Source organism: Glycine soja, chromosome 1 (assembly GCF_004193775.1).
Source record: "Glycine soja cultivar W05 chromosome 1, ASM419377v2, whole genome shotgun sequence".
Lineage (NCBI taxonomy): Eukaryota > Viridiplantae > Streptophyta > Magnoliopsida > Fabales > Fabaceae > Glycine > Glycine soja.
The window spans coordinates 54,653,563-54,665,582 of record NC_041002.1 but is presented as its reverse complement, the minus strand read 5'-3'; the positions used below and the strand labels follow the sequence as shown (position 1 = coordinate 54,665,582).

Below are 12,020 nucleotides of genomic sequence, written 5' to 3'. Positions count from 1 at the left end.
ATATATATATATATATATATATATATATATATATATATATATAAAAATGTGATGAGAGATTAAATTATATAATTTTAATAATTATTACATCATTTATATAACTTGATATAAAATGTGATTTTTATTAATTTATCCATTAAATTATATTTATGTATTATCAAGACGGTTTGAGTCAAATTTTATTAAAATTAAACAACAACAAAAAAAAGGGTCAAACAATCTATATTTTAATTAAACACGCGATAAACTTTCTATTGGAGGAGAATTACCATTTTACTAGCTTTCAGTCTATATCTTTAGTTCATTTTAACCAATAATACTTAAATAAAAAATTCTTATTTTAATTTTTTCCTTAATATCTCTATCTATTTTACTTATTACATTATTATATTTTTGTTTCTAAACTTTAGAAATATTTGACTTTCAAACAAAGATATTTAAAACTTTGTAATAAAAAATAAGAATTCAAAATTGAATAAAAAAAAATTGACTTTCAAATGAAAATACTCCTTTTATTTTTATTTATAAGACAGTTTTGAAAAAAAAATTGTCCATTTTTATTAGACGACTTTTCAATTGCCTTGTGAATTAATTATTTTTTCACCTATTAAAATTGAAGAAGATGAATGTTTTCAATAAATTTTTTAAAAAAATATTATAATTATAAGCAAACTTAATATTAATAACTAAATTAACTAACTTTTTAAATAAGCATAAATTAATCAACTATGACTTATAACTAGGGATGAAAGGAGTATTAAATTTTGTAATTAAAAAATTCAAAATTAAATATAAAAAAAAAATAATAACCTAAAAACTTATTTTGGTAAAATAAAAAATTATATAAAATCATAAATATATTCTTTATATTATTTTACACTTGTCAACCAGTTCTACAGAAAGATAATCAGCACCTTCGCAGAATCGCAGGTACAAGTAAACATAAACATGTTTCGGCGCTCAATTTGATTCACCGATGTTATTGTCATAAATAGTGTATCATATTTTAAGTACAAACCCAAATGAAAACTTGATAATACAAACATCAAATCAAACCTCCAACAGCTGTTGGCTGTTGTCTCGAGAAAGAATTTATGTGAACGGGCAACGAATCAACAATAAAAGGAGTATGACTAACCAAAATTGGGATCCAGCAGCAGAGTTAATAGTTTAGAGAGAGAGACGCAACTTGACAAAATACTAAAACCGCCTCCTAAAATATCCTTATTTCATACATTTTCGGGGTGTAATAAATTATGGGAAAAATAAAAGATTTAAAAAATAAGTGACGGTACCACTGGCCCAAAAATCGTAAAAGGTACCTCCTCTAATTCCATCTGACAGGATAAAATGCAGTAGTACCTCAAGCGTATATAAATCAGGCAAAACTGCAAGAGGTTACAATGATATATTGATGTGTTAATAATAATCCTTTATATCCTGTGGCTGCCCTGAGGGATCTGTAATTCTTCATAATCACCAGCCCAAACCTGCTTCAACATTTTAATTAGCCCTTGGATAAACCAGATGCGAGAGGATTATAACAATTTTGAATCATAACAAGCAACTGGTAATACCCTGTATTGATTGCCAGCATAGACGTACTCTACATACAAGTCTTTAGGACTTCCAGGACATGGATCACAGAAACCCATGATGCCTGATTTTTTTACACCTTCATGAAGCTGCATCAACAAATAGGACATTCATCATCTAATAAAAAAAATGAACCGTCCGACATATAAACCATGCATATTTCAAAGGAGAAATGCTAGAAACAAATTCTTTCGAACAAACTCTTAATTACAGGGAAGCCCGGTTAGTAAAGCAGGTGGTTAGAGAGGTCTGTTTGATGGTTTGGGAACAAAGAGGATAGGGAGTTATAAATACCATTTTATATTGAATACTATTCTTTGGGATTGTAATAAACTGGTTTCACAGTTGTAGAAGGGGTTTTAACTTGGCAGGGCAGAATAATAGAATTTTCTCTCTGATTTTCTTCTCCCTCGTGTCTCCTAATTCTATGTGTTGATCTCTCTAAGGACCTATCATCCTTGAACCCTGAGTCTCATTGATGTAAAATTCAAGGTTCAGAAATTTGGTTTAAATCCCATTAAACAGAAAAATATCACCCTATCTATTAGTTTCTATTACTGTCTGACCAAAGAAGCATGCTGCATTTTATCTTTATCCCATATTTACTGCAATTTTTTATTCATCTGGATAAGTGGGCAGACACAAAAAAATGTAGTTATTGGACCGTGTAGCTAACTAGAATAGTTTTGTGAGAACATGCATAGTAAAAAGAAAGGGCGTACCTTGAGTTGGCCAGAATCATTAACTAGAAAATTCAAAGGTATTGTAACATCAATGACTTCTGAAGTTAATTCAAAACTTGTTTCACTTGATGACTTTAAGTTGTTCAAAATTCTCTGATTTCCATATAGTGCTCTCATAATAACCAGTCCACCTGTTTCTAATTGCTTGTTTCTTTTCCTATTAGCCACATTTTGTTGTAAATTCTGAGCTTTCTCTGCTGTAGCTCGTGCTTCCTTAACCTGCACAAATATTTTTCCCCAGGGGAGGAGAGAGAGATTAACCAGGATACTCAACAGACTTCAAAAGATTAGAAATATAGATATGTCCCTCCCTAGACAATCTCGTTCTAAGAATTGGAATTATATTAGAAATGAGGGAGATCGTGTCATGAAACAAACTGATTTGTGTATCTGATATTTGAAAATCACTACTGAGAACTAAAAGGAGGTACTTGGCAGAAATAGAATCCTAATTCCCCAGGTATTTTGGACTAGTGCGAGATATTTGGGAATGAACTATGAAATATATGGAACTCAAGGCCCTGATGTTTATTGTATGACAATTGAAAATTACTAAAGATTTCCAAATCTAAAAAATGCAAAAACTAGTGATCAATAGTAAATATATTTGTTATCCAACTATAGATGCCTTATTCAGAGCATACTTGGAAATTTAACACAACCATGATGTTAGATCCCCGGTAATATGGCAGGCAAGGGACAATAGAGAAATGCAGGATTTCTAGGAATCTTAAATGACAATGTCATGCCAAACACAGCCTAAAAATTAATAGCTGATGCACTTCTCACAAAGGAGTGGATGATAATTGGAAGTTGCAACCATCTATGAATCCGCATAACAATCAAATTTGATAATATCATAAGAATTCTCAACATATTCAAAATCAATGGTTAAACAAAACAATCTTCAGACATCACAATGAACAGTTTCAAGTTGAACCATTGGCTGAAACTTAGATATTTGGGAGCAAGTGGGGTTGTGGGGCCCTCATACAATCAAACAAACGTGTGCCACACATTGACAAGAAGCATATCTTCAATTGTGATCATACCTATTACAAGTGAATAAATTATAAGAAGTTTGACATGAGGAGGGGTTACAGTTTGCAAACAAGAAACAACAACAATTTGCAGGAATAATAGAGGTCAATGCCACTGCTTTGGGCACATTAATCACCATTACCTGAGCAGAAGTTTTCTCCTTCTCCTCCAGAGCCTTCTGTTTATTCCTTCTAAGGTAATAAGGTTTAATAAAAAGTTTCTGCAAACAAACAACACAAATATTTAAGGAAATGATGAGGAAAATATCGTCAAACTGTTCAATAAACAAAACAACCACCTCTGTCACATTTAGCTGAAAGATAAATGATTATCTTAATTCTGTCCTATAGTTTTTTCTGCATCAGAAATATTTGGTAATAAAAAGTGGTAAGTGGAGATCAAAGTCTTGTAACTAATGCTACAACTTACACGAGTGAATTCACAAATGAAAAGTTTTAGAAAGTATTTTCTTTATTTTCAATCAATTTTGTCCTGCCTATCCACATGCTCTGCATTAGGGGTGTGCAAAAAACCGGTTCAGAACAAACTGGATTGTAACTGAACTGAAACCGAACCGGTATTAACCTGGACTGGTTTGAAAAAAAAAATAATTGCACTGTTATACAAAAGTAGTCCGGTTAACCGAATTGTTTTTACAAAACCGATTCAGTTAACCAAACTGGTTTTCACCTGAATAAAAAATCAATAGAAAAAACAGTTCAAAAACCGGTTCACCTCTTAGAACTGGTTTTTAAAAACCAGTTCAATTCTGAACCGGTTTTCTAAACTAGTTTGGCTATTTGGATATAAAACCGAACCGGTTAAAACGGTTGTTCGGTAAAAAAAAAACATTTGAAACCAAATGTTCATTCCAAAACTAAGTAGAATTTGCACTTGTCACCCCTACTGTATAGTGATGGCTCATTTGAAATCATACTCTCTTCAGCACAAGGAGAAACTAAGGAATCCAAATGAGCAATAGCATTATTCAGATTCAGAGGATAGCAAATTACCATAACAAAATGTTTTCCTCTTAATTGGCATACTAACAATAAACTAAGTGCAGACATATATGGTTATAAGTCTTCAGTCTTCACAAAAATAAACTGGCAGAGAGCACTTGGATAAAAAGAATTTGGTTATCGATGTAAAGTTTATTTGAATTCACCTTTAGAACAAAGTAAAGAGATGCAGGAACAACAAATGCTCCAGTAGCAAACACAGGGTTCAGATGTCTTGTCAGCAAAATCTGCAAAGTAAAAGCTAATTTAAGTTACAAAAAAAGTAAGTCAAACAAAGTAAGTTAAATTGCAATATTACCTGATTTTAATAATAGATATAATATCTAAATAGTTTGCTCAGCAAGTACATGCTTTCTCAAGTTAATTACGATACCAAATATCACAAAGGCATTTAAAGTCTAAAACAAAGCAAAAATCAAGATCAAAGCCAAGTAATAGAACAAATATTAAAAAAAATGACATTTTAACAGAATAAACTTATATCAATGTTAATTAATAAAAGGGGTTGTCTACAGCGCCCATAGGCATATAGGATGAATGCATTAAATGCATGTTTGTCTCTTATTAAGTCTAATAAGGCAAGTACATACTTCTATATACATAGATCTTCCGAGCATCTTCACAATCGAGAACATAAACGAACCACTTACATAGTATATCTAAATAAAGGTCAAAGCCCAAAATTATATCTAGTATCTATCAGACATGTAAAGAACCAAGAGTGTCCTTACAGGAATAATTAACTTCTGACCCCCACGATACAGCTCAAATTTCCAGGAAATACCCTGAAATGGTTAAAAAAGAATGTCAAAAGGCTTATAAAACAGATAATGAACAAGCAGGGTAAAAAAAATCACCTGGCATTGAACTTCAAGTACAAGGAAAAATTTTAAGTCGGGAAGGGAGGATTACACAATGGAATCTTCAAAAACAGTTATATTCATTAGTGAAACTGTACGACAAGGAACTGTTGATATGTATTACCACCTGAATCTTTTGATTATTTAAAAAATTTCCATCTTCATATACCCAAAACATTGGTTTTAAATTACATTTCGCATTGGATTTTCTTCAAGGGTTTTCATTTGGAAGTTGCTGCAATCAAGTTGTATGGTGCAATTTCTTGTGTGATGCACTCAGACATGTTTGCTGTTTTGGTTATGAAGCGTAAAGTTTTAATCATTGACTATAAATATGTTTTTACATTTAGGTTTTTTAAATGTACACAAACACACAAAATTTGTGTAATACAAAACTACTTAGGATCAAAATAGTTGTCATCCCACTATCCCGTTTTGGGAGATGGCCCAGTTCCTCTATTAACTACTATCAGTACTACGGGGAGATATTCATGTACTTTCAGTAAATAGCTTTAAGTTTTGGGATAGTTGGTGTATGATGGTTCTATTGCCTAAGTGGTTGAAAGTTCTATCCTTGCCATACCCATTCTTCTAATAAAAAGAAAAAACTTGAAAGTAAGCACAAGTAGAGCCGTGTCCACTGTCCACACTTCAAGCCTAGAAGGATGTTGCAGAAGGTGTGAGTAAAAGGTATATGTGTTAAAATAAAATTATTCATTTACTTTCACCAACTGTAAAAACTTTTGGAGTAATTGGTTCATGTCACATACCAAATTGATTTTATATAGTAGTAGTTAAAACAAGCTTTCATCCTAAGCCTAAACTGCATTATTAGATTTGATCATAGGAAAAGGGGGAAAAAAAGATACAAGATATAAACATGAATACAAATAAGAAATTGTTAACTACATTACCTGAATTCCTATTATATACAACCAGCGTACCGAGCTGAATTTGGATAGCTTCCTCCCACCACCGACTTCAACCTCAAGGGAAGAACTACAAGAAGAAATGGTTTAATGTCAAAACAGATAGCACACAGACAAATTAAAACATTGACTAGCAATGGGTATGGCTGATAATTATGCTAGTGATGCGTAATCAACATTTGCAGTCATTAAATATTATAGTATCCGTTAAAAATAGCATTAAAAGAGATTCTACTCACCATTTAATACGTACAAAAGGTATATTGATTCAATTTTACATGAAGTAATTGGGAATCAAATAATAAAAATCTATATTAATACTGCCCCTGCTTCAAATATCCCAACTGTAACAGCTCTAACTTGGTCCTAATCTTTTTCCCCTTACAATTCGATTCTAATCACAACAAAAAAAAAATCTTCTTTGGCCATAGATGTGGGATGCCACTGCCTGACAAGAAAATAGATCCCAAACACAGAAAACAATATAAGAGATGCTATTACTATAAGGCTGAGCAACTTCATTTGTTATCCAGTGCTAAAGGGAACTGAAACAAGCATCTACTCAGAAATCAGAACAGATTCCCAAGTCAATTTTGAACAAGTAAGAAAGAGACACAATATAGCATCAGTAGAACAACCAAGCCTTTTCCTACAAGGTGGGGTTGGCACGTTGGATCAACCAACATCATTGAGGTCTATCATAATCCAAAAATTTGACACACATATTTAGATTAAGATCATTTTGATGGTTTCTCCTAAAGTTTGCTTTGGTCCTCCTCTACTAAATTCTCATTTAGCAGTGGCACACAGAAATGAGTCCACAACAAAGCTTTACAATTACTAGTCACATCTGAAATGTAACTAAAACTAACACTTTTTCTCTTCTAATCAATAAAATTTATACTCAAGCAAGAAAGGATACGATATAGATGGAATAAGTCTGCAAGAAAGGATACGATATAGATGGAATAAGTCTGCAAGAAAGGATACAATATAAGCTACAAGCTATAATAAATTCTCAAATAATTCATAGAAAGCTATGGCAATAATTCATTTTTGTATGGGAAGACATTCATTAAGACAGTGAAGAAACAAACAATGGAAATAACAATAGAAAGAGTTGGGGTTTGAGTCAAGATTTGAACCTAGAAAAACCTTTGTCAAGAATATCATGACATTGCGAACATTTAGCAACCAAAAACAAAGCCAGAAACTAAAAAATAACGCCCAAACTAAATTTACATCTAATAAGATTTTGTGTACCTCCCAACTCTTCCCACAATGCAGCCAAGAGATTTAGGAGAAAAACGATGAGTATAATGAACTGATGTCTCAAAAGAACCTGTGCCAAACTAAAGGAGTTGAGAAAGAGTTAATTCAGTATAGGAAAAGATGAATCTTTATTGTCCTATAAAAAATTGCAATATCTAAGAAACTACTTGAAAGGCAGAAGTGCAAGATCTATTATATTTTTACTAATTTTTTGGGTTTAGAAAGATGGATAATAGAGGGGGGGAAACATTTTTATGCAGAAAATACAGAAGTACCTTCACTTCTCCAGAGGCAGACCTTCTCTGATCTTTCTTTTGCCACCCAACAGTTACAGATGAATGTGGCCCCAAAGCAAGCTCTATCTGTAACACAGATGAAAAGGGAGAGATCGAACATTGAAGATCTTCCAAAACTGTTTCATAAATCTCAAGATAACAAAAAGCTCAATTCACCAATTCTGAGCTGTAAAACAGTCCCTGCTTAGATTGCCCATGTGATTTGGTTAATTACAGCGAAATTCTAACACAACACTACATTAGGGATTTGGATATCTATAAGTACCAAATACACAGCTTGTTGATGAATCTCTACTACAAGTTCAAAAGATATGCCATATGTCCCCACCAATAACAAACCATTCATTTGTTTCCTTGGGTTTTGCAAAATCAAATGATGATAGATTAGTTGCTTATATGACATAGATCTTGCTTTTCTAAAAGAATGTAGGACACAGTAGCCAACTTTTTTTATATCAACAAATCTCTCATCTAATAAAAAGTAAGTGATTTCAAAGTTGACATTATGAAAATTTTATTTTAATGCTTGACTAGCTGATCCATATATGTACAACCATTCATCTCAATTCCCTGTCATATTGTCTACTCCATCCCAAGTTTGCATCCATGTGAACTAGTTATCATGTTATTGAAAAGAAAGAAAATTTTGAGGTAGAGACTACAGAGTGTGGCATACATGTCCGCTTGCTGTTTCTGACAGTTGGCGGGTCCATAAATTTGAAAGATTCAATGAACCGTCTTTCAGAGACAATGCTATGCCCATTGTTGCAGCTGAGTGTGATGATAGATTACTGGAATATGAAGCACAAGAAACATTAAAAGGATCACTAAAACAGGCAAAAGAGCTTGTTCAATTTGATTTACAGAATACAAATTACCCACCGAGTTGTTTGCACCCCAATTAGTGCACGCAGACCAGCTGAGGCCACAACCTCTACTGACGAAACTTCTGAAAGATGATGCCTAAATACAGCAGTAGCAGCTCCACCGCCTTCCTCTCCATTCACTGCTAAATTACCACCAATCGTAACAGCATTACGCTTTGATAACTGAGACTGGATTTCACTTGTCATAGCCATTCTGATACTCATAAACGTAATAAAATACACAATCAGACGAGAAAACAAAGAAGAAAAGCTAAACACATAAATTGCATCATGCAACTAATATTTCACTGTCAGGATCATGCAACTAATATTTCACTGTCAGGACTCCCGGAGGGTGTTCGTATAAAAGGTTAAGAAAACAATTCCAGTACATTCCAGTTTCTGTCCACCATTGCTTACATTAACATCATGAAAGCCATTACTATAACAAGGTATTCTGTGGTAGGCTTTGGCAATATATGATTAAAAAATAAAATAAGCATTTCATTTTCCAAATTGATCGGTTAACTCTAGAGTTGTTCAACAACCACATTCATATTGATATAAATAAGCAAAAACTACGATGAACGGAGAAATACCCTCTGAGCATGCCATTTCCGTCTAGATAGCGTGGCAAAGACATATTGGCCACAATTGTACCGGAGGGTTGAAAATGCGCCGCCATTTTCTCGCGTTCCTTCATCCTCTTCAATCTCTCGAGTTCTGCCTTGATCTCTTCAGCTCCATTAAGCTTTGGACCAAGTTCCAAACCAGAGGTCAACCCCTCCATGCCGTAGATATCATATATTTGCCTTTTATTTGGATCTGAAAGAATCTCATACGCTTCGCATATTCGCTGAAAGTTCTCCGTAGCAATATCCTTCATCTGATAATAGAAGAAAGTAAAACGAAAGAAGAAATAGCAAACGAAAACGAATTACGAGGCAGAGAAAGAGGAATACGTGAGGAGCTTGGTATTTATCGGGATGATAGGCTTGCGCCCATTGACGATACGCTCTGCGAATTTCTTCATCGGAAGCTTCTGGAGACAAATTCAAGAGCGCGTAGAGTTCTCTGTTGTCTTGTGCTTCGTTCGGTTCGTCCATTGCGGTGCCTCGTCGTGGAAATTTTGGAACCCCCGGAGGTTAGGGTTTTGCAGTGGTTGGAAAGTAAAGGGTTTAACGTTTAAGGGGTCTTCGCTTACTCTCTTCCTTGGCCGACGTCAACGTGTTAGAAAAGAAATTGAGTAGAAAATAATTAGGCCATCTCCTATAAAAGTTTATTTGTGGAGTTTTTTACACGAGTTTTGAGAAATTTTATGATTAGTGTGATGTGATGTCATTCTAAAAAATTTATACACAAATTTATGTCAACGATAAAAAATAAATAAACTTATATTTTTTATTCTTATTTAATTATGATTCAAATAAAATAATTAAATTAATTTTGTAATTATTACATATAAAAATATTAAATATTAATTATTGATGAAAATTTACTTTATTCATTTTTTATGATAAGTTAAAAAAATACACAATACTTAATATTCAATTTAAAAACAATGATACCGAGGTCAATGATAAATATTACATGAAAAGTTATAATTTAAAATAAAAATACAACAATAAGCTATGCAACTAAAATTAAATAACAAAAATAACATTAGCCTAGATAACTAAAATTAAATAACAAACACGACATTAATTTATTCATTGAAAATTTTTGTTTTGTCAAATATACTTATAATATTTTTCGTGGTTTTAAAGTTGTTTCTCAGACATGACACGTTATCTTTCATGAAAATTTTATACTCCAAACGCTTTTTCATGTTTTTGCAAACATATTTCTTGTGACTCCTTTAACATGATGAGTTGGGTGATGTTGTCATTTTTATCCTTCATTACGCTTCCCTTGCCTAACAGATCAAGATTGTTAAAAGCACTGCATCTCCTTTTCCTTTTTTCTACTTGTTGTCCTATTGAGCGAGACATTGGTTATGGCGTGTCATATTCTTCAACTTCAATAGTTTCCCTAGGTTAAAAGACGATGAGTAACCACTTGAAGCATAAAGTTCTCTTTGAAGACTTTCCCATAAATTCTGCATCGAATTTTGGTTTATCTTTCAACAACAATTAGACATGCTCGACATCAAATTTTTTACCCATATCCTGTGAGTAAATTATATGTGCATTAGTCATGACATCTTTCTCTTAACTCCCACTTTTCCTATGAGTAACTATTTGTTTGTAGCAACCATTAAACTTTTTGAACTAGATGTTGTAATCAATTTCATTGAGATTTCAATTTAGTGACTTTTCCATAAACTCCCCTTTGTCTTTGTCATTGTTGTACGCTTTCTTGATTCTTGTCCAATATTAGGTTAATGATTAATCAACTCCTATAATTGAATTCTTTGACACATTGAGTCACGATCAAATTAGAATCACATCCTTTTTCAATGATAATGTTTTACGGTTATTTTTTCTAACTTGAATTTTCTTCTCCTTTAGTTAGATGAATATTTTATAGATCAATTGGTGATTGTACTTCATTGTTAGGGGCTTAACATTGGATAAAAAAAAAGGCCTATAACACATGTTTTGGTTGGATAAATGAAGTGAATACATTCAAAACTGTGGATTTTGAGAATTTTCACTATTAGGGGTGATTGGTTTGGCATATAATAACAACACAACTGATAATTAAATTGATTGAGATCCATTTCAAATAGAATAAACAAGATTGAAACTTTATAAGAAAAAGAAAAATAGAATTAAGAGTTTAGAAATGATAGTTGGACCCTTATTTATACTAGCTAGAATCCATAGAGGTAACAAAAAAAAATCCTAGTTACAACAGTTATAAAGTGTACATTTTTTGAAGATTTGAAACTGTAACATTTTCTTATTGATAGGCAACTGTAACATTTTTACATTGATAGGCAACAATTATAAATGTTTTTTCCTTGTATCCAATACTCCATACTCTCTCGGGACCCTTCTAAAGCCTTTTTTCTTTAGTCTCCCTATATAAGCTAACCCAACAAACACTTCATCTTTCTTCAATCTCCACCACACTCAACACCAAACATTTCTTTATCTCCCCTCACACCACAGTCAACACCCCTCATCTTTCTTCAATCTCCCCTCACACCACACTAGCATCGGTCATCACAGAGCCACGGTTGGTCATCGCGGAGCCGAAGCCCCTTTCTCTTGCATGATTGATCTCCTTCACACGTCTTTGTCACGTCGATCATCACAAAGCCAAGGACAATTATTGCGGAGGCAGTGACAACGTGCGCTTCCCTCTTCGCCATTTCCTCCTTTGTATTGCATGTAGTATTTCTTCTATTATGAGTTGGGATTTTACAATGGTTAATTTGATTTAGATTG

At 32.9% G+C, this 12,020-nt stretch overlaps 1 protein-coding gene across 1 annotated transcript; it reads right to left on the bottom strand.

Annotated features, from left to right (window-relative positions):
* Nucleotides 1-937: 937 nt before the first annotated feature.
* Nucleotides 938-9,870, bottom strand: LOC114423771 (chaperone protein dnaJ 13-like). Its single transcript, XM_028390647.1, has 13 exons — nucleotides 9,588-9,870; nucleotides 9,225-9,511; nucleotides 8,642-8,839; nucleotides 8,436-8,550; nucleotides 7,739-7,825; nucleotides 7,455-7,543; nucleotides 6,177-6,261; nucleotides 5,134-5,187; nucleotides 4,549-4,629; nucleotides 3,523-3,600; nucleotides 2,319-2,558; nucleotides 1,578-1,685; nucleotides 938-1,490 (listed from the first exon to the last, which is right to left on the bottom strand). Exons 1-13 carry the CDS (start codon nucleotides 9,729-9,731, stop codon nucleotides 1,434-1,436), a joined length of 1,623 nt encoding a protein of 540 aa, XP_028246448.1. The 5' UTR covers nucleotides 9,732-9,870; the 3' UTR covers nucleotides 938-1,433.
* Between the last annotated feature and the right edge of the window lie 2,150 nt (nucleotides 9,871-12,020).

Coding starts and splice junctions, on each gene's coding strand:
- LOC114423771 (XM_028390647.1), bottom strand. CDS start 9,731: ATGGACGAACCGAACGAAGCACAAGACAACAGAGAACTCTACGCGCTC. Junction 8,551..8,641: donor ATTGGGGTGCAAACAACTCG/GTGGGTAATTTG, acceptor TTCATATTCCAG/TAATCTATCATCACACTCAG. Junction 2,559..3,522: donor AGGAGAAAACTTCTGCTCAG/GTAATGGTGATT, acceptor ATATTTGTGCAG/GTTAAGGAAGCACGAGCTAC.